The 23,460-nt window shown below is 37.7% G+C and overlaps 1 protein-coding gene across 1 annotated transcript in view; it reads left to right on the top strand.

The window, feature by feature from the left end:
- LOC127413495 (collagen alpha-1(XIII) chain-like) overlaps nt 1-23,460 on the top strand; it is an 86,607-nt gene that overhangs the window by 38,425 nt on the left and 24,722 nt on the right. The window contains exons 16-31 of the mRNA XM_051650678.1: nt 1,281-1,325; nt 5,567-5,593; nt 7,233-7,277; nt 16,523-16,558; nt 16,657-16,701; nt 17,166-17,252; nt 20,115-20,141; nt 20,266-20,301; nt 20,434-20,490; nt 20,689-20,712; nt 20,862-20,906; nt 21,061-21,105; nt 21,200-21,334; nt 22,533-22,604; nt 22,754-22,798; nt 23,326-23,376. Coding sequence (XP_051506638.1) covers nt 1,281-1,325; nt 5,567-5,593; nt 7,233-7,277; nt 16,523-16,558; nt 16,657-16,701; nt 17,166-17,252; nt 20,115-20,141; nt 20,266-20,301; nt 20,434-20,490; nt 20,689-20,712; nt 20,862-20,906; nt 21,061-21,105; nt 21,200-21,334; nt 22,533-22,604; nt 22,754-22,798; nt 23,326-23,376 — 822 coding nt within the window. The remainder of the gene's footprint in view (nt 1-1,280; nt 1,326-5,566; nt 5,594-7,232; nt 7,278-16,522; nt 16,559-16,656; nt 16,702-17,165; nt 17,253-20,114; nt 20,142-20,265; nt 20,302-20,433; nt 20,491-20,688; nt 20,713-20,861; nt 20,907-21,060; nt 21,106-21,199; nt 21,335-22,532; nt 22,605-22,753; nt 22,799-23,325; nt 23,377-23,460) is intronic.

Raw genomic sequence — 23,460 nt, 5'->3', positions numbered from 1 at the left:
AAATGTCAAGTCTGCATCTAGAGATGTTTTGCTTTTCTTTGTTATCTATGTGAATCAATAAAAATAAGCTTATGTATAGCTGATATAAATTACACTTTGTTCATAATAAACATATATATAATTATAAAAAAATAAATAAATAAAACACTTGTATCTCAGTCAACGTACATATTCTCCAGTATTTACAATTGTTTTGTCAGACCAGCAATGCAGCCAGGTAACTCCGCCACTTCCGCTACGTAAAGCAAGCCATGAGTGCTGTGTGCATGAAGTGCCAACTTCTCATCAAATCAAGTTCTGCTATCCACATTCATTTTATAGCTCTATAATCTTACTGTATGTCAACATTTGTCTCATTTGGGTCTATTTTTATTTTAGGATAAAAGACAATGTTATTGAGACAATGTTGAAACTTTAAATATGACTGCAAACTCTCTTGAGCTTTGAATGAGCAGTTAAGCACAAACATGATCAATTAATCATTACTCATTGAGCATTTGAAAAGCACTACGCTGCTGGGCAAAGTCCTGAATGTGAGGATTGTCATTTCACCATCTTAGATGAAGAGTTTCAGCCTAGAGAAGGAAACTTGGCTCATCACTTTAAGGAAGTCATTTCACAGTACAGACAGAATGTCAGAGGATTAGAAAGAGTATAAATCATCTGGTCAAAACTTATAAATTTTCCTTTGCTTTCTTCATGCATGGCCATATTTTTCAATGACTTTGTACACACCGCACATAAATCCAATTGTTTTTTTAAATCTGGTCTTTGGGACTGAATGCCATTTTGCAAGTGATGAAATTGCTTCCGTTTGTTCAGACAGTGTAGTCAGTATCAGGTATACTGTATCTTCATCTGTCACCATAATAATGACTTGCGTCAGCACCTCGCCAAGAGACATATGAGAGTAGCTGTCATTGTGGAAAGAGAGGACTCTCTGCTCGTGTCTATTCATGACATTCATAAGGGTGTTCCAAACATGTGCATCAAAGGCATCACAGTATTTACACATCTATGCACATGCTGTATTTAATACTGCACAGAGTGAATGCCATATATGAGTGTAAATGAGTTCAGACTCAGCTATGTATACGCATTGCATCCCAATTTAAGACATTTAAACCATATGTGGATGTTGTTTAGATCGAGTTTATAAAAATAGGATTTCATGTTGCTTTTTGCTGCTCTGACTTCAAACAGCTGAAAGGATTTTAGTCGGATATAACAAAATATGCCTGTTTGAACAAAGCCTGACTGACTTTGTCCTTTTTTTTCAGGGTGATCATGGTGAGACAGGCCCAAGTGGACCTGAAGGCCCTCAGGTAAAAATCTGTAATCTTTGACCAGTTTAAGCAGCTTAAATTATTAAACTGCTCCACAGGTCATTCTTCACTTCTAGGTCAATACATTACATAATCCTAAAGCAGATGCTGATTTAAGATTAACAGCAATTTGTCAAGGGTGCAAAAAAACAGAGATGGAAACTCGAGTCTGTGACTCGGACTCGAGTCACACTTAAGTCGCAAAAAAAGGACTCGTGACTGGACTTGGGCTCGTAAACAATTGACATGAGACTTGACTTGGACTCGAGACTCGTGAAAAACACAAGTCATTAGCATTAAAACTTTTTTTTTTACATATCCCTTGAACAGGACAAATGTCCAGGAGTGAAGAGGCATCACTCACTCTCCCTGTAAGAGCTAGTCTGACTCATTCCCGCAGATCAGTTCTTTCTTTAGTAGGTGAGGCTGATTCAAAAGAAACGACACAATAGAACGACTCATTCATTCATTGAAATCTTTGCTTCGACACAACGGCATCATCTAACTTTATCATAACGTTTGGATTCAAAAACCTTCAGTATAATAGCATTAAACTGAATGCTGCATATAAAACATGTGGGATGAGCAAATACGCTAGCACAACTACATCGAACTTCATTAGACATTTGAAAACTCACCCAGAAAAGGTGAGTCAGGCTTTCATGCTGTGAAAATAAATGTTTTTGTCTATGTGATTATATACAAAATTACCCATCAAACATCATAATGATCTCTATTGCTTGAGTTTACCCCTACTGCGCTTTTTTCTACATTGTTTACAGGGTTCACACCAGGTCCTTTAAGTGCTTAAAGAGCTTTAATTTAGCTTTTAGTAATTTAAGGACTGGAATACCCAGAAAATCGCCTTGTTTTGTGGAACATTTCTTGAAATTAAAACCTACCATTTCTTCCATGTAATGTGTGTACATCAAAGATGACATTCACGCACTCCACTTTCACTGAATAATGTCTTTTAATATACTTTCTGTTCTTTATAGTTAGATATAAAAGTAAAAAGAAATATTAATTTTAATCACACATAGCACAGATGTTATTAAAAAAAAATTACGAGAGGCTTCTTCCCATTAATAAAATTAACCGCAACAGCTTTGCGAGTCTGTGAGATGCACGTTAAACTGTGACAGTACCATTATAGTGCTTGTTACACAAATGAATGTTAACTCAATGTTATTTCCCAATGATATCCCAATTATGGTTTAATTCTTTTTTTAAATGTTAAACGTCTGTAGGTTCACTGAATTCACCAGAGCAAAGGTAGCTATGAAATACTTTGCAAATTTGAAATTAATAGTTTATTGATTGTTTACTGTACAAAAAAAAAATATATATATATATATATGATTAAAGTAAAACCTTATGTACTATATTAGACAAGTTTGAATAAATGAACAAGACAATCCCTATAATAATCAGTTTTAATATTTCAAAATTTAATTCGCCTTTTACAGGGTTTATTAAACTCATCAGCTGAAGATAAAGAACAATTGCCGAAAAATAACTAAGACTTGTCTTGGACTTGTGACCAAAGACTTGAGACTTGAGACTTAGACTTGGCCTTGAAAGACTTAATTTGGACTCTATCGCAGGGACTAGTGAACATGTCTGCAAGAAACATAGGCATATATATCTACATGAACATGAGTGTATTAGAATTCTTATTTTTAAGAAACACATTTTTCTCAGAATTCAACCTGTGTATTTCTCTGATGCAAACCTCTTCTGCACATAAGTCCACAAATGCAAACATGTACTCATCGATGGTAAGAGCCAATGTCTTGTTACTGGTTGGGTTACCAGTTTAAATGCCAGGTGGAGAACTAATGGATTTGGACAAAGTACCAGATGCTGATAACAGCATCTATTTCATTATAGTCTTCCCCAAGAGCAATGTACTTAACTCTGAAGTAGTTGAATGCCTAGCCCCAAGAGGTAATTAAAGATTGTCTTCGGATAGTAGAAGAGACTTAGTGTAATGCCATAAACACAAAATAAGCAACAATACAGTGAAGATAACACTCAGTGTTGTGCATTGTCTCAAAGAAACCTTTTTTTCCCATCTATATATCTTTCGGTCAGTCATTTTTAAGTTCCTTGCACTCTCTCCACATCGTTCCACAGTTCTTGCCAGAACAGAAGAGGACAATAGGTCAAACAGCTTAGCCTGTGTAAAGTTACAAGTGATTGCAACAAGTGAAGTTGATTGACACTTTGTGTCATACATGTTGGCACAGAAACCACATATGATTTTATCCATGTGAATTTGAATTTGCGTTGCTGTAATCCGGCCTATTGTTCTTAACCTCTGGTTTGCTTTTATAAATGAACTCTGGAACAACTTGCATGTCCATTCACATCCAGTCCACCTATGTGAGCATAGGCTTTGATCCATCAGCCATATAGTTTCTTTCCAACACACGCACCCAGACAATACTTAAAGCTGGATTGATAGAATGCATGTCACATGGGACATAGTGGGTTTATGGAAAGTTCCTCCTAGAATTATACGAGAGTTGTACTGAAGTTTCTTTATGTTTGTTACGTTTATATTCAGCATATGCTTCATCTTAGTTCAGGTGGGATGTAAGCATTCCCTTTATCTTTTTGCACCAAAGCAGATACAGACTATGTTCAGAATAGCAGACTAACATATAACTCTAACTATTTCTGCAGTATATTGTGTTTAAACTGTGCACAGAATGCAAATTTACAGTATGTATGGAATGGCCTACTATATTTGCCATAATGTGCCACCAATGTACATGTAACATGTATGTTAAATGAACCGGAAGTAATTACACTTACAATTCTTAACATCTTGATTATTTGATAAGAACCCCAAAGTTAAGACAGTTTTACACAAAATTGAATTTAAAGGAGTGTTCCAGGTTCAATTCAAGTTAAGCTCATCAAAAGCATTTTAAGCATAATGTTGATTACCACAAAAAAAATGTCAACTAATGTATAGCCAGATGACGTAAACAATTTGCGTGTTAACGTAATTTTAGTGTGATAAAATCGCTTACTAACCTTTTCTGTGTAAAGTTATAGCCAATTTAACATCATTGTTGCCATGATGATGTAATGTCAACAAAACCAAAAATACTAAAACTACTGTAAGAATTATGATTTAAACAACTTTACAGCTCAAATAATACATGATTTTTAACAGAAGAATTAATGAAAGTGCTTTTATAAAATTATAAGCTTCACATTTCTGCTTTTAAACCCTCCAAAAATTGGCCCCATTCACTTCCATTGTAAGTGCCTCAATGTAACCTTGATTTTTCTTTCTTTTTTAATTTTTTTTAAGAAAAGTAGGGACGAGTTGAAATTATTTTTTTTGGTAATCAACGTAATGCCACAAATTTTGTCGATTCAGCATAACATGTATTGAACCCGGAATATTCCTTTAAGAATGCAAAATAACTGTCTATCCGAGATTATCACTGGATGCCACCACTCACATGCAACACATTTAGGTCATGTGGCAACAATGTAGCATACTACTGTGTAAAATGTTATTGTGGAATAATGTCAACTGTTTTACTTACTATTATTAAAAAAATATAGTAGGCAGTATACAATGTATACTTTGCAGTACCAATTTCGAACATAGCCATGCATTTATCTTTGCACAACGTCACCACCTTGTGGATATTTGTAATTGTTGTTCCTCATGCTCAAAAAACAGATTTATGGAGGCAGGCCAAATATGCCGTGTTCTCCCCTGTGCACTGTTATCTCTGGCCGCTCATGACTTCTCAGAAATGATACATCTTTACATGCATCTGTGAGACAGGCAAAGTGCCAAGCTTTACATTTAAAAGTTTAAAATCAGAGGAGACACATGTTATCCAGCGCATTACCAATACAGTTTATCAACGGCTGACTTTGTCTTCCTCTCATGAGGCTTTATTTTTGTCTTGCTATTTACTCGGTGCTGCCAAACCATATGGCTTTTATATGTTTGTTCATATAATTCCTCCACCAAACAGGAACTTGAACGGGTTATTTAGATAAGTGATGTCATGCACACAAACTCTGTTGCATTTCTCTGCTGACTATAATGTTGATCTGTTGCTCTGATAGGTATAAATTAGTTGCACTTGAGACTATTTCAGAGTGAGGAATAGCAAGTCAACTAGAACCTTGTTGACTTGTTTGATGCTGTTTTCGCATTGTATGGCATACTGATCAATTTATTGACTTTTTCTCTGTAGGGAATTAAAGGAGATCAAGGGCTGAAGGTAAGAGGCAAAGTTTGTTCTTGCTTTTCTTGTGACATCTGACTGTAAAAATGAACAGTTCTGTGTATGCAAATCTCAGATTTTTTATTTGTAAGTTTTGATTCCCATGTCAGCTTTGGTGTTTATTGAAGTCAAACATAAATTTGTGCTTTGTAAGCTTTGTAAATGTAACATTTTTAAAGGTGAAGTGTGTTATTTGTTATTTGCATTAACAAACAGAATTGCAAAAATTACGACTTTTCAATTAGGTTTACTGAACACTCCTGTCTTCCTATTTCGGTGAACAGAAAAGGGTCACAGTGCAATGCAGACTTTTTTAAAGAAGCTTAGTGTGGATGGGGATGGGGCAGTTAAAACCTATATTTGACCTTACAGCAAACCTGCCTCCGGAGCAAAAGAGCAGTACAGCACTGTTGCTCATTTCACATGTGAAGAGGACATTTCTTTAAAGGCACAGCAGCAAAAAAAAAAAAAAAACTAAAGTATAAAACCAGTTTAATAGCAAGGGTCAGAGAGAGGGTGGAAAATGGTCATGAAAAACTAAATTATGACTGTTTTGATGCAAAACAAAAAGCAACATTATAAGTGGACCTCAAGAGGGAAAATTATGATATGAACCTTTTAAATAAACCCTGTGCATGTATCTATGGAGAAGGTAAACAGAGGCAATAGTTCACCCAAAAATGAACATTCTCTCATCAGTTACTCACCCTCATGCCATCCCAGATGTGTATGACTTAGCTGAAGACGAACACAGATTTGTAGAAGAATATCTAAGCTCTGTAGGTCCATACAATGCAAGTGAATAGGTACCAACATTTTGAAGCTCCAAAGAACACATAAAGGCAGCATAAAAGTAATCCATACGACTCCAGTGGTTTAATCCATGTCTTCAGAAGCGATATGATAGGTGTTGGCAAGAAACAGATCAATATACAATTCCTTTTTTTAATATAAATTCTCCTCCCTGCCCAGAAACTGGCGATATACACAAATAATGCAAATCTTCAAAAACAAATGAAGAATGTGAAAGTGAAAGTAAAAGTGGAAATTGGTTGTTCAAAAAAAAATAATAAAGAGGTCTTAAATATTGGTCTTAAATTTGTTTCTCACCCACACCTATCATATCACTTCTGAAGATAAGGATTTAACCACTGGAGTCGTATGGATTACTTTTATGCTGCCTTTATGTGCTTTTTGAGCTTCAAATTTATGGCCACCATTCACTTGCATTGTATAGAGCTACAGAGCTGAAATATTCTTCTAAAAATCTTAATTTGCGTTCAGCATATGAAAGAAAGTCATACTCATCTGGGATGGCATGAGGGTGAGTAAATGATGAGAAATTTGTTTGATTTGTTCCCCTGCTGGCTCCTAGGATTGTCTATGTGTCTTTAAAATGTGTGTGTGGGTGGGTTTGGGTGGTTTACGAGGACATTGTTTTAGGCTACAGACTGGTAATTACAAGGGTATTCTGCTATAAAAATGGTTTATGAAATAATTTCTAGTGTCCCCATAATTCAAATCACTTAAAAAACATACTAAACTATGTTTTTTTGAAAATTTAAAAATGCAGAAAGTTTTTTCGTGTGTGTGTGTGTTGCTCTACTGAAGATGTCTCCATCTGTGCTTTGTGTAGGGGGATCAAGGGATAGATGGGCTACCAGGAGACAAGGGGGAAAAGGTAGTCTGCCTGAGAAATGTAGTTTGCTGTGGATTTAACTTTGGGTGTGCTAGTGTGTGTAAAGCATCAGTATAACAATAAGGCACAACAGTATGATATTTTGGATAATTTTTTGCATGATCAGCAGTGTTCTCAAACTTTTTGGCTCCATAGTGCTTCCTACTGGTAAAAATACTTCTAAAATTTAGTGTTCTGACCCAAATGGTACTCTCAGCCTTTGCAGTCTTCCTCCAAGTCTACACTTTCTGGCCCATGGACTTTCGGCTTATAGTCCACTAGATTAGTCTAGTCTAGTCTTCCATGGTGAAGAAAGTTTAGCAGCTGGTCGCGGTTGTCATTTTATACACAATTCTAGTTAATGTGGATGGATGCTGTTGAGCCCTGAAAATGACAAAAAAGTACCATAAATGCAGTCTATATGACATAACATAACATGTGAACACCACGTGAAGGCATGTTGTGCTAGGTTTGATGTGAATGATGCCATTGTTTGACTTGTCTCATACCTGATTGAGATCCGCTGGTTTGAACATTCGGGAGTGCGAATGAGATTTGAGAGGTCTGGCAGAGGGTAAGATTTTATTTTTCATTGAATACACTTAAATTTCAGTTGATGCTCAGAAAAAGGGTGTAGGTGAGTAAATAGCTGGGATTCCATCGAAATGTTTCAATGTTTTTATGCACATTTCTAAAAATTCGACTTAAGAAAATACTAATTGTTGCGTGTTTCTATCCACTACGTAATGCGCCTTATCAAGATGGAGACGCCTCGTCATGATGGAGCAGCTGAATGACCTCCCTACTTCAGGGAGAGTTTTATTTGAAGGTTGGAGAAAGTATCTAATTTTATTAAATGCATCCACAAGTCACTGCAGAATAAATGTAATATCTGATATAATGGGGCTTAAATGGCTGTGATATCTAAACTCCGCCATCTCCACATACCTGGGGGAGCTCACTCTCAAAAATGTTCTGGCAGATTGTGAGGACCCACTTTGACGAGCAGCTGTGGGTTAAACACTTCCGAATGACAAGGGCTATGTTCAAATAATTGTGTGCCAAGGTCTTATCTTTCATTGGGCCAGTCACATCAAGCTATTGCACACTCATAACACATGCACGAATGGTCAAAACATGTCGTTGTTTTGCGAATAAACTGTTTTCATCACCTTAATACGCATTTTAACTAATGCGAAACTCTAGAAAATCCACCTCCTCCTAGCGCATTAAATGTTATGCAAATTTAGAAAGTTTATTCGCATATCAAGCGTTTCTATTCAGGATTTCATATGCGCAATTTCAAAATGCACATAAAAATTGTTGGATGGAAACCCAGCTAAAGATGACAGAATTGTATTTTTGGGTGAACTGTTCTTAGCCCGTACACCAATGGACTATTGCACTGGCTTACGTCATCAAAGTGTGGACTTAGAGGACGATCGCCAGAGCTTAGGACTCCATTTAGGACAGGACAAATGCTTTACATCTAAAACCAGGATGTGCACAAAAAAACAGAAGATTCAGTACCGGAGTCATGCTGGGAGACCAGAGGGATTGCATGCTAATAGAAAAACAAGAAATGTCCCTCTTTCCTTCGTCTGAGCACCTGTGTCTCTGATTTAGAGGCCTCTAATGCTGCTATTTGTGGAGGATCCCCTGTAACATGTGACTTGATGGACTTAGCACACTTATTTTTGCTACCTGTCATTCCGCCTGCCAAACACACGCTGCTATACTCCTTTGATTGTTAGGTCCATAGTCATGGCAATGCCTTATGTTTCTGTATTTTAGCATATCATGTGTGCATTTGAGTTTATGAATGTTTTCTACATCAGTCTCAGTAGATGTAGCAGCTGTGAAACTGACAGATGAAAAAAATGCATCTGTTGCAGTGCTATACAGTATTTGGAAATGTATATACATACAGCTTTATCACCACCTCTAATTAAAAAAAGACACGTTTTGCTTGAGTTTGGGGTTGAAGGATGGGTTGTTTGGGGTTACAGACTTTGGACAGGGAGATTGCTTGTTTGAATAAGACATTGAAGGATTTCAACGTTGATGGGCTGTTGTTATGGCTATCAATTGGCACTTTGCCCTTTAACACATCACATTGAAAAAAAACAAAAAAAACAAAGACAGCTTTACTGTTTCCATCATCAAAAGTACCAGAAAGTAAGATGCTACTGCAATGTTTTTGTGGACATCTACCATGGTAATACTATGTTTTTTTGGACATGTACCGTGGTACTTCCACATTTTTTATACATGCACCATGGTACTACCAAGTTTTTGGATATTTACTATGATAATACCATGTTTTTAGACATACCATGGTTCTACCATGTTGTATTTTTGGACATGTACCATGGTACTACCAAGTATTTTGGATATGTACTATGGTAATACCATGTTTTTGTATTATGGTAATACAATGATTTCTGGACATTCCATGGTACTACCCTGTTTTTGGACAAGTACCATGGTAATACCCTATTTTTGTAACATTGTACCATTATTTACCATTGTACTACCAGTGTTTTTGGACATGCAACATGGCAATACCATGTTTTTTGGACATATACCATTGTACTACCAAGTTTTTCCGACATAAACCATGGCAATGCCATGTTTTTTTTTTTTTACATGTACCATGGTACTAATACAAACTTTACTTGACATGTAGCATGGTAATATCATTTTTTGGGACATGTACCATGATAATAACATGTTTTTTGGACATGTATCTTGGTACTACCAAGATTTTTGGACATGTACCATGGTAATGCAATGTTTTTGGACAAGTATCATGGTAATACCATGTTTTTCGGACATGTACCATGGTACTAACAAGTTTTGTGGACATGTACTATGGTACTACAACGTTTTCGGAACATGTGGCATGATAACACCATGTTTTTTGGACATATACCATGGTAATATCATGTTTTTAGACATGTATTACGGTACCACAACATTTTTGGAACATGTGGCATGATAACACCATGTTTTTTGGGCATTTACCATGGTACTACCAAATATTTTGAACACGTAGCATGGTAATACCAAGTTTTTTTGACAAGTACCATGGTAAAACCATGTTTTTTGGACATGTACCATTGTAGTACCATTATTTTCCCATGTGAGGTATTCTCCACTTGTTAACCTCCCTACGGTAGGTGTGGTCTCCATAGTGCTTTCCTTCCTGGAGAGGGAAGAGCACTTCCCAGCGCTATTCTAGAAAGTGCTCGGTGGGAAATTGCTTAACAGCAAATCAGGAAAGGTACTGCTGGTAGCCTACTTGGGTAAGTGCCTCCTCCCCCTTAACGGGACTAGGGAGATGCCTTACCTAACTCGCTGGAAGGTCACGACTTGGTTGAGCGCTCGCTGCGAGGCACGCAGCAGCTTGCTCGTTTCCACCCTTCCATACCCTTCATATTTAGACTACAGTCAAGTTGTCCTTTAAAAAACGTAGTTAGCTGCAGGCTATTAAGGGAGTAATTCACTAAGATTGAATTGTGCTCACTGAAAACAGGTTATTTCCATGCGGTGTCTGCGATTATTTTAGCTCACGATTATGCAAATCAAAAATCTGTGCTGAACTCTATATATATATGGCCCAAAACAGTTGCGCGTTTTGCACAGTTGAGTTAAGTGTTTAGTGAATTCACCCAAGTGTTCAATTTCTATGTGTCACCAAACAGAATTGCAAAAATAATGACTGTTTTCAAACTGGTCTAACAGGTAGCCCCACCCCAAACTCACTACATTCGAGCCAATTTTGAAATTTCAATTCTATTTGGTGCTGCTAGTGCCGAAAATTCACACCTTTTATACATTGTTTTTCTGTCCTTACAAGGTTCTTTGTGTCTTAAAGAACTTAGACACATATGATGCATGTAGACATGTAAATGGAACTTAATCATTTATTTTGGAAATTCATTTTGACTGTTTTCTCCACCGCCAAGCATGTATACCTTGGTGTCCTATTTCAGAAGAGCCAAACTAAGCCATTACTTATTATGAACCATCCTGAAGGAATCAAGTTTGTCAGCAGTGAACGTAGCCCCTTTCCCCACTGTTGATAAGTGTTCTCTTCATCTTCCCAGAGTTCCTCTAAACTCCAAAGGCCATTGTCTTTGGTCCTCATCATTTTTAGCGTAGAGATTATTGTTCCCATAAATCACTTGCAGCCTATAGCAGTTCACCCACATTGGGTCTATAGCCTCTGCCCCACCAAGTGTTATTCGCTCTAGCACTAAAATAGAAGTGGACAGGGTAGATGGAGGCATGACGATGGACAGAGGGGATGACTGGAATGGTGTGAATTGATTGGAGAGGAAGAAGATCGAAGAGACTTCCTGTTTTCAACATGCACTCTGGGGTCCATGAAAGTTTCTCTCATGATTAAAGTGGTCACCCATCTCTACATGCTGGAACTAAAGTCATGCACATGCTGTGTTCTGTCACTTGGATGTGGCATAAAAAGCAAAGTGCCTCTGATTTTTGGAAACATTTTAGTAATACTTTAATATACTCCTAACACAAACCCTAAACTTATAAAACATATACTTATATAAGTAGACAAATTTATCTTCACCTAACAGTACTGAGTGCAAAGCAGAGTATATTTACTTATTTGCAAATGTAATATCTCGCTCACTGGCCATCAAAATGGATGTGACGTCAAAGGCACAGCGTGGGCACATTTCGGGGCATGAACATTATACAGCACTTTGGGTCGGACTTGAGGTGGAAAAACACTTTTTTGGAAAAACAGTATTTGGAACTAATACGCTGAATTCCTGTGTGATTTTGTCCTTACATTTTTTCCCAAATGCACAGTAAGGGGATTTATGCTTTTTCAGACATTTCAGTGTGGACAAGCAACTTTTGGAAAAGTTTGAAAATGGCAGTTTTTAGCTGTAGAGGATGTAATACAGTGAAGAGGAATACATATTTTATTAACTACCCACAAACCCAAACTCCAGATGTAACCTTAGAAGGAAAATGCAATCTCTGAATCACGGTCGTCACTCATTATGCAAACACGATTACTTTCTGGTTTCAACGCGAGATGAGAAATGAAGTCTTCCACGCTGCTGAGCAAAGTGTTTCCGGTCATGCCACTGGGGAAGGTAAGCATGCTTAAACCAATGCAAAAATGTCTGATAGGATATGTCGCTTGTCAGTAACTCTGCATGGTGGGGCCAATGCCAGGGTACTGGAACATTTAGGAGCGACATGCCGACTTTTTGTGTGATCATGTTGATTAGAAGCTCCGACAGTAACTGTGTGCGCCAAACCCTGGAGATAAAGCTTTACCATCACATCCTGTGCACTGCATTTTTCCCTGCCCTAAACTACAGTACAATCAGTGTTTGTATGGACACACGCACACCAATCAAAATTCTTGTAAGGCGCCAAGTCCAAATATGGCATCATATGTTAATACATTACCATGTAGGCAGGTTGTTTTTGTTTTAAAAAAGTTAGCAACTAGTCTACATAGTTATTTATTGAAATATCACAATTAGAGCTTAAAATAAGTGTGTGATAAGTGTATATTCTCTACAATCAAAACACAAAATGGAAAGATGCCATTTTGAGCACAATATGAGGGGTGAGAAAAGAACAGGTGATCTCTCACAGTGACCTCTTCCCCTGAAAGGTTTAAGGGGAGGGTTAGATGGAGCCGTACTCTTTAATCTTCCTGGAACAGTCAACACATAAACCTCCACATTATTCTCCCACTCTCTCTCTTTAGTTTTGTCCAACCCCTTATTTCTCTTCCTGGTCCCTGATTGGTCTCACAGTGTTTATGAAGGCAGCTGAGTATGCAGCAGTCTTGTCTCAGGCCCAAAAAGACAGTAGATTTCTTTGTATCATTACAACACTCTCACGCCACACACATGTGCTCTCTGTCTGTCTTGATAATCTGCAACCCTCTCCAAAGTCTGACCACTGCACCTGTCAAAGCGAGATGTGCCAAGCTCTGCCACCTGCCCCCTGCTCAGACTCACTGGAGTCTTCATGCCATCTTCGCCCTCTGCCTTCCACTTAGAGTGCCTGCTGTCTGGCCACCAGTCTGCATGTGGCATGCATTGTTGTCTAGAGAGGTTTGCCAGGAATTCACAGGACATGTTGTAAAATTATTTTCGTAAGGCAGTTAATACAAACCAAACTGTTTGTTTGTTTGTTTGTGTGTTTGCTAATCCTGCTGAAAAGACCATCTTAGACGAGCATGAATATCCATGCTGGTCTAGGCTGGTTTATGCTGGTTTGTAGTGGTTTGGTTCTGGTCTAACTGGTAAACCAGCATATCAGTGGTTTGTTTGGCAGGGAAATACTTCTTCTAACAAACTGCTAAAGCAAAAAGCTTTAAATGGTGCTTTGCTTTGGTTATGAATAGGATTTTTCAGTTTTGGGTCATAAATGTGTGACTGTTTAAAGTCAACATGAAATCAAAATTGTCTCTATTTACTTTCTTAATAGAGGTTCCTGGTCTTATTGTGCAGGATTCATCTGTGCACACTATTACAAAAATATATGTTTGATTCTTAATCTTTCATCAAAATATAATAATTTGCTCTGCCTCTAAATGAGTTTCCTTCTCGGTTGACTTCACAAATATTTCTTAAAGGAATAGTTCACCTAAAAATGAAAATTTTCTCATTATTCACTTACCCTGATGCCATCCCAGATGTGTATGACTCTTTCTTCAGCAGAACAAATTAAGATTTTTAGAAGAAGATAAAGCTCTGTCAGGTCCTTATAATGGATGTACATGGGTGCCAGCACTTTGACAGTCTAAAAGTCACATTTAGGCTGCATAAAATTAATCCATGCGACTCCAGTCAATCAATGAATGTCTTCTGAAGTGAATCGATAGGTTTATGTCAGAAAAAAATCGATAATGAAAACATTTTTAACTTTAAATCGGCGCTTCCATCCAGGGCTTTGATGCTGTTTGAAATGGCCAAACTCTCGCGTGACATTCGTTCTTCTGTTGTAAATAAGTGCCGCTTTCGAATTGTCACGTGACAGCTACGTGATGCTTCAGCTGTTGGTAGGAAACACTTTTTAAAAGTTAATAACATTTTAATTATCAATTTATTTTTCACACAAACATATTGATTTGCTTCAGAATACATTCATTGATCGACTGGAGTCGTGTTTATTACTTTTATGCTGCCTAAATATGACTTTTGGACAAATATGACTTTTTCATCAAAGTGCTGGCACCTGTGTTCTTCCATTATAAGGACCTGACAGAGCTCTGTCTTCTTCTTCTAAAAATCTTCATTGTATTCTGCTGAAGAAAGACAGTCATACACATCTGGGATGGCATCAGGGTAGTGAATAATGAGAGAATTTTCATTTTTGGGTGAACTATTCTTTTAAGGTGCGGTCACATTTACTTTGGCATGGCAACATTTTACAGGCGAAGAAGGCATGGTATGTAACCTGCAAAAACAACATGCCAAGTAGTCTCTCTTATGTTGCACTTTATGCTCTGGAATAGTAAAATTATAAAGAAACTCAACGCTAAAATTATTTTCTCGTCCATTGTGAATATTCAGTGTAGCTATGTACGAAGCACTGCCAAACCAAGCTACTTTTCTACTGGTCATTGATGCAAATTTGTGTGTCAAAGATCCCCAATCCTGGATCCCACGCATAATTTATGTAAGAAAATTTCTTTACAACTAGAAGTCCATCTGGCGAAATTCCTATTCGTGCAGATTTCCATTGAGTTGACAATATTTTGCTAGCAGAATTTTAGTGCATAGGTGAATATTCATGTATCTCCTGTATGGCTGAAGCACAGTCCTCACAGAGGTCACTACTTGACCAAGAGGAACCAAAACTTCACTAAACTTCACCAAAATTGAACCCCACACTAAAATTGCATAGGGAAATTCCATGAAATTCCTGATTGTGCGGATTCCAATTGAGATGACTGTTCTTTGTCCACGGAAATTCGACGTGCATAGGTAAATGACCAAGACTTTACTTTTTCAACCCTTCCCATCTAACTACTTGGCTCAATTCTGGTATGTAATGCCCACTTTTCACGATCCAATCAGTCCCGATGCATATAATCAAGTGCCACCCTAAATTTTTTTCTTGTTGAATGTCCTGTTTCACTTGGAAATTCATCAGATTACGGAAGTCAACTGTGTTGAAAACAGCCTTTCATTTTGACTTTAAGGGTTGCAAAGATGAGTAACTGATAGTTAATTGATTTTGCAGGGTGAGCTAGGGATGCCCGGAATGCCTGGGAAACAAGGAGTGAAGGTACTGTAGTTCACTTCTACTGAAGCCTCTTTTACAAATCCCTCCCCATTCCCAACCCCAATACCAATCCCCAATCCCAAACCCTTTATCCTCCATATTTTTACAAAGACCTCTCCTTATTTCCCAGAACTCTGCAAGACTGCATGCTGTTCCAAAAGCATTCCACTGCTGAAAATGCTCCTCTGAGAGCCCATCTTATATCTTACAATTATGTAATAATGTCCAATTGCTTTCACACCAGAAGGCGATTAATTGCTCATTATGCAGGAATGCAATGTATAACTGTCTCAGCTTCTCAGTGAGACTGTAAGGTGCCATCTGAGACTTGAGGAATTAGATGGCATGTAAAAGAACGATGGTGCCCCAAGCAGTCAGCCCCCCATCACCCCATGATCCTGATGGCTTGAGTGTCCACATGCAGTCCCAGCTGTGTCTGTAGATCACTGCCTTGAAGCCGGCTCATTAATCTGAGCAAACAGACATGAATTAAATAACTGTCATGTGCTCTTTACTATTAATAACAAACCGCTTGTAGGTGACTCATTTCGGCACTGCTAGTGATCAGCTATTTGCGTGCCTGGAGCGCACAAACTTCAACATGCCAATCTAAATATTGATACCAACGCGTGCTGTCTAATTGCTTCAATAGAAATTATGACATCTGATAGACCCAAGAGGGTTTACTATAGATGTAAACAATGTTTTTCCAGATAGCTCTGGTTTGTGTTGCCTAACTGTGAACTCTGAATAATTACTGAAAACAATCTTCAGTTCAAATGAAGAACAACTGGTGAGATGCACCAAAGTACTTTATCAGGCGTACAACGTTGTTTCCTGTGTTGATTTTCAAAGGTCAGCACTGTAGCACGTTTAGGTCTATTCTCATTGTTTTTCTCTTCTCTTTCTCTCTGTTTTTCTCACTGCTGTTGACATTTTACACTCAGGGTGAGCCTGGTTTTCCAGGCACCCCTGGACGAAAGGTAAAGGCATGGCTTGGTCTGGTCTGGTTGGGTTTTCATCACATTTGCTCATATGAAATTATAAAAATAACTGTGCCTTTCCTGTCTATATTGTAAAGGGTCAGGCAGGTATTTCTGGTATACCTGGAAAGCGGGGCTACAAGGTACACCCTGAATGAATACTGTGGGTGTTTCTCGCATGTTCAGCACAGTTTTTACATATGATTTGTGGTGTTGACGCTCTATTTGTGATTTCACAAAAAAAGCCAGTTTGACAAAACTTATATTTGACTTGAACTACACATGCATGTCCAAAAGACTTTAGTGAATTGGTAACCTGACTGTCTGCACTCAATAGAGATTAGACAGCTGATTTTTTGTGTGTGTGTGTCACAGTGCATTCTGTTTGCCACGTCATGTCATTGCAACTTTCTAGATATTACTTGGTGTTTAACTTATGCTTGCTCCCTGTATTTAAGTACCATAGCTGATTCACTAATTGAAAGTGGGAACAAGATGCTGACACCAGACATTTTTTGCAGTCTGTCATTATACAGTAGATAGCTGCATATTGAATAATTGAATCATTTGTCTCATGGTTAACTCCTAGGTCTTTATTTATTGGTAGGGAGAGAAAGGTGAGCCCAGTGCTGCAGGAAATGGTGTTAAAGGAGAACCAGGTGCCCCAGGATTATCAGGACAAGCTGGACCCAAGGTACATTCTCCATACTCTCCTCCAAGTGGCTCTAAAGGCACTTTTCCACTGCACGTTACGGTTCGACTTGACTCTGCTTGCTTTACTTTTCTGAGCTTGCTTTTCCACTGCAGTTTAGTGCCGCTTCAACTTGAGTGGGATTATAGGCTGATCGTCATAGTTGTGCCGCCTCTACTGCCGTGACATCATCTTAAACGAGACACAAACATTACTGACCATAAACAATAACACGACCGCTAGCTGTTAGCTACTAGCTCCTAGTTACTAGTTAAACTGGCCTGGTTGTTTTAGAAGCAAGCTTTCCAGTAGCTGGTCAACTAAATAAAGTGAAGCTTTCAAGCAGAGTATAGAGTTAACGTAACAAAACGTACAATCCTCCATCGTGGACTCCAACAACACCGTGGCCGAGTCCAGGGCACTCTCCCTCCAATTGCTTGCCGGTCTGTTGCCGATAGATAGCGACCATTTGGTCAAACCACTTCCACTTTCTTCTGTTTGAACCACTTCGGCTGTTGTGGTCCTTGATGGTTCTGTAGGCACTTTTAAGTTTTTTTTTAATTTTCCCTACACTGTTGGTAGGTCCAGTGGTAGCCGTGTGTGGACAAGAGCTGAGACACTTCCTGAAAGACTTTTTCGTTTTGCATCTTTTCATTCATCGCTAACGAGAGGAACGTCTGCACCTCGTTTATTGACCACGGCATGGTTTTGCGCACAGCCATTTATTTTTACAATTCAAAAGTCACGTGAACAAATGATATTGCTATCGCTGTTGCTAACTTTAAAACTAGCGGCTTGATGTCCTATGTCGCAAATCCAGTGACGCTAGTAGTGACGATTCTCTCTGACCAATCAGTGACCTGCAGGGTTTTGATGTCACATTTAGTATTGGCTCAGCTCGCTTGGAACCTCGACTGAGGTGGTACTAAAAAAAGTACCAGATACCAGGTTCTATCCACAGTTGAAAACTCCCAAAAAGCGAGCAGAGTCGAGCTGTACCGTGCAGTGGAAAAGCCCCTTAAATGTCTCTAACTGGCCATACACATACAGTAATTCAGGTACTCCTGAATTGCTGCTTGTGAAATACAGTGCCCCCAAATACTGTTTGGACACTTAAAAATGTACAAAACTCATAGGTAATAAAATATTAAAACCAAGTTGCATCTGCAAAACAAATATTGCTAAACTTCTTCTCCTACAATGTTCATTTAAATGTTGGGTCACACTTTATTTTGCAGTGTTCATGTTACTTTGTATTTCCATAGGTAATTACTGATTAATACTAATAAACTTAATGTATTTGCTCTGTACTTATTTTTTAGTGCTACTAACATATTGTTGTTGTTATTACTACAGTAAATAATAATAGGAACATGCAGTATGTGTTATATGGACAATGTGAAATAAAGTGTTACCAAATGTTGTTTGCAAAATGAAAATGTTGGATATTATGTTAGTAAAGGTGCACTCAGTAACTTTTTGTTCGTGTCATCTTGGACATGCAGTGACAACTAGTGATGTGGATGCAGCATCATTCAAAATCAATAGTTTTCATTTACTGATGCCATTGTAAAAATTCACTATTCACAGTCAGCCATGATACATTTAATCCAAGAGTGAAAGTGTCCAATAGCAAGATGGTTACTGAGATTAAGCAAGTAATATTCAACTAGTCATGTGATTCTAAAATTGCAGCCCCCATGAGGGTGCCCCTGCCACATGTAGAATAAAACAGCTTTTATAAGGTTACTGAAATTAGTCTTCATGTCATGTGAGCGGTCATGATTTTATACATATGTTTCAAAATTACAATCCATTTCTTTAGGAGTAAAAAAATGTTTTTAATGGGTAAAACATTTCTGAGTGCACCTTTAAGACCCTGTTTACCCCTGGATTTAAGATGCGTTTCAGGTGATCCGATCACATGTGGTCAGGCGAGACACATCACTGTTTACATCTGATTGCTTAAATGTATCTATACTGTGACAACAACCACAAATGCAACATTTTGAGCAGAATTCTATTATTTTAGAGGAGTACCTGTATTAAAGGGGCTTCAGATGTTCATTCCTGTCATAAGTGTCAGTTCATGTTGATTTCAGACATACTGAAGAAGATCCAAAATGTTCTCATGCTTGTGTACATATACACTTTTTAAAATTTTCCATTTGGACGATTATTTCCTTTTACAGCTGCACGTAATCTACAAAGTTTAAACTCTTGTTTTAGCGCAGCATTTGATTGACAAGTGAGGGGTGGCACGTCTCTGCTGCCAGGATGCATACAGGACAGATTAGCATTTACACCTCAAATGCGATGTGGTAACGTGTTTTTGACCACATTCATATGTGGTTTTTGTGATCCGATCACAAAACTTTTTAGACCCCATTTAGACCTGTATTTAGCGCTGACCACATGTGTCCGATCACCCGGAACACATCTTAAAACCAGGTGTAAAGAGGGTTTTAGTCTAGTGTAATGGCATTCACACATTTTTAAATGTGGCCTAAGTGTAGAGTTACTTTTTGGGGTCACTCTACAGTACATCCAGTGTTGGGTACGTGGATTTAATATGAAATGTAATCTGGTACTGATTACAAATTACATAACTATAATTGTAATCAGTAACATAATCACACTTTTTAGGTAATCTAATCTGATTACTTTGGATTACTTATTGCATGTTTTCATGAAAATCCATATTTTATGTGGATTATGTACCAATTTATACTCTTTGTATTAAACATTAGTAAACATGACATCAAACAACAATTTGCTGTTTGTATACTGTATATCTAGTGTGCCAAAAACCTCACCGTTGTACTGTACAAGATCTCAGTTTTCATTCTTGCATTCTTTTCATAGGGTGATCAGGGTGATCAAGGCATAAAGGTGGGTAATTGGCATTTTATTACCCAAACTGAGTGCTTGTTTATTTCAACACTAGAAATGCATGTATTAGATTGTTACATCTCATTGGAGAAGAATTTAGCAAATCATGTTTTCTGCCCTGCAGGGTGAACCAGGTCAGGAAGGCCCATCTGGACCAAGGGTGAGTAGAGGCCATGCATATGTTAAGTCATTAATACTCTAGTCACATTCATGCTGTAAACCAGGTCATCAGATTTGTTAATCAGTGTAGTATTGTATACTGTATGTTGACTGTTTCCCCATCATTCAACAGGGTCCACCAGGTCCAACAGGGGAGCCAGGAAAAACTTTAATCAACAACAATGAGAATGTATGTCTTCATTAACATCTCTAAGAATTTATATTTACTTTTCAGCCTCATTGTTGTACAAGTTTATTTAGCATTTGTTTAGCTTCTATTAATTGTAATATGTGAAGAAACTAATTCACTTATCAGTCTAATTGTTGTACACGTTTTTGTAGCTTCTATTGTCATGTGTGAAGGAACTAATTACGTTTTGTTTTTCAGGATATTCGGAATGTGCATTCAATGGTGAGTGTCGCTGAATTGGCCTTTAGCCAGTATCTTCAGCATATCGGCAGCTATCTTAAAAAAACACTAACATTTTGTTTGAAGACTTTTGGGCCACACAAACAGATATCTTTCAATGTTTATTTTAACATCTAATCTTGTTATTTTAGGGCCCTCCTGGTCTGCCTGGACCTCCTGGGACTCCAGGCTTGAAGGTAGCTAACCACCCTCACTCATTCTTCTATTTTATCTCCCTGATTTACATAACAACTTATACTATACAACCACTGGTGTCCCTATAATATTGAAAGCAGAATTGCAAGGCACTTCCCTGTTCTTTTTCTTGAAACCATCTCATTTTTTTCTCAGGGTGATGTTGGACTTCCAGGTCCCCCTGGTGTTGATGGGGAAAAGGTAAACATTCATTAACATTGACTTAACATTGATGTATTTACACAAAGGTGAAACTTGTATGATACTTAAGTGATTGTACCTGTTTTCTTCTAAGGGTCCAAGAGGAAAGCCAGGAGAGCAGGGGCCCATCGGTCCTCCCGGACCAGAGGGACCACGAGGAGAGGGAGGAGTCATGGGCTTCCCTGGACCAAAAGGAGACAAAGGCGATATGGGCCCTTCTGGATCACCTGTGAGTGACAGTGTCAGCTTTCCCATTGAAACTGTAACTGCAAAAAGGACTGTTTGACAACACTTGAATTGTTAAAGAATCACAGTGACCCTGTGTCATTTAACCCATGCATGAAAGACTGCATTTTCATGTTTAAGAATCTCCTGATATTAATCAGAATATGGCCATATTCCAATTAAGCATCATGTAAATCCATTAACCAGATTGCCACAATTAGAGAAAGCCATTATTCTTGTTTCTAGAAATCTAATTGTGGGTCATGGAAACACCTAATTCAGAACATTCACTGTAGCTGAACATTCATTAACAGTATATCTCTTTGAAAGTCCAAACAAAGGTAATAAGGGTGATATTAAATACAGACAGTTGTGAGACAAAAAAATATTTAAAAGTTTTTTTTTTTGTTTTTTTTTTGTAAGTTTAACTAACTTAAAAATGTTTACTAAAAGCTGAAGAATGTAATTATTGCGCCACTAGCGCTACCAAATGGAATTGCAAAAATAAACTTTGATTTCAAAACCGTTTTCTGAACATGCCCACCGTCTTCCGAGATAGCCCTGCCCCCAACTCATGCCATTGGTTGAGTACTCCTGTTGGGGCGGGTCTAAGCGGGTCACTCAAAACAAACAGAGCAATTTTCAAAGCTCCATAGAAACACAGTGCTTACAGTTTTTGAGAAAATTAACAAATGAATGGCTTACTTTTAGTTGTCTGGGATAGGAGAAATTATTTTAACAAAGAAAAAGTTACAGACTTCAACTTTAAAAGTTTATGGCCTACATGGCCTACATTTGTAAGATTGTATTTCCAGAGGAGAATAGCTTAGAGGAATATTCCAATAGCTGTGGAGCATGTAAAGGTATTTATTTTATTTTTTTCAGAATAAAGGCTTAACCAGAATAGACAGCAGATCTTAATCAGAAAATGATATGAATGTAAACAAGGTCACTGATGTTTTAATAAGTGGCAGCATCCTAAGTGCTTTAATTAAGTTGGTAAGAGTTTGTGTTGGTTGGGCAGCATTGCGTTCTTAAGAGCTTACACTTTACTAATTGTTAATCCTACAGTTTGAATGTTGAGCTCAATGGTCTCTTGTGAAGCTTGTTTTCAAGGCTGTCAAGTGATGTTGCTGTCAAACCCGTCCCCACAGCTGACTTTACCGTCTACTTAATCTCCCCATTCCTTCTTCATTCTGTAGGGTTTAGATGGCCCTACTGGAGAAAAGGGGATTTCAGGGCCCACTGGCCCCATTGGATTGCCAGGCCCAGTGGTACGCAATGGTGCCCCTCCTATAATAGATTAATAAAAATGGGATCACATGACTTTGGGTAGAATGTGTTTCATTAATGCCATGTTGATTTCACTGAATGAATGGTAAAGTTAATTGTTCCTCTTCTTTTTGATTTTTCATAACTTCAGGGTCAGAAAGGTGACCCTGGCGAGAAAGGAGATAAAGCAGAGCTGGTATGTTCCACACTTTTTATTTGTTAATTAGTTGATTCTCACAAAAATATGTTCAGGTCAAATTTTTACCCCAAAATATAAAGAGATAAAAAGTTATGTTTTCCATAAATAAAATAAAGCCAATTTAGGACCATTAAGATTTTTATTTATTTATTTATTTATTTATTTTTTATTTTTTTTTTTTTTTTTTGCAATTTTACATTATTGTCAGTACAATTAAGCATCAAATAAGCAACCAATGATGATTCTCATTAGATTCTCTCTCTGGCAATATAGTAATTATCAACATATTACAGTTAAAATCAGCATAAATTAAAGACAGTTCAATGAATAATAACACAATGTATAAATACTTTGCAACATCATGGTATATATATATTCATGTATACTGTATATAGATGCCCAGTACTAACCAAACCACCCAAACCATCCCGCATCCCCAGCCCAAAGTCTTGAATTTTTTGGCAATGTTTGAAAAGTTAAATTTTTAATATGTCATGGCTTCTCTCTTATGTACTTTTTCCTAGGTCTACGGGCCTGCTGGACCTCCAGGGCCTGCAGGGCCAGTTGGGCCAATGGTGAGGGCAATATCTTCTCCATATACAAGACTTATAATGTCAGTTAATTTAAATTATCTTCTTTTCAATGCCATAAATATTTAT

Source organism: Myxocyprinus asiaticus, chromosome 23 (genome assembly GCF_019703515.2).
Source record: "Myxocyprinus asiaticus isolate MX2 ecotype Aquarium Trade chromosome 23, UBuf_Myxa_2, whole genome shotgun sequence".
Lineage (NCBI taxonomy): Eukaryota > Metazoa > Chordata > Actinopteri > Cypriniformes > Catostomidae > Myxocyprinus > Myxocyprinus asiaticus.
This window is presented reverse-complemented; position numbering and strand designations above follow the sequence as displayed.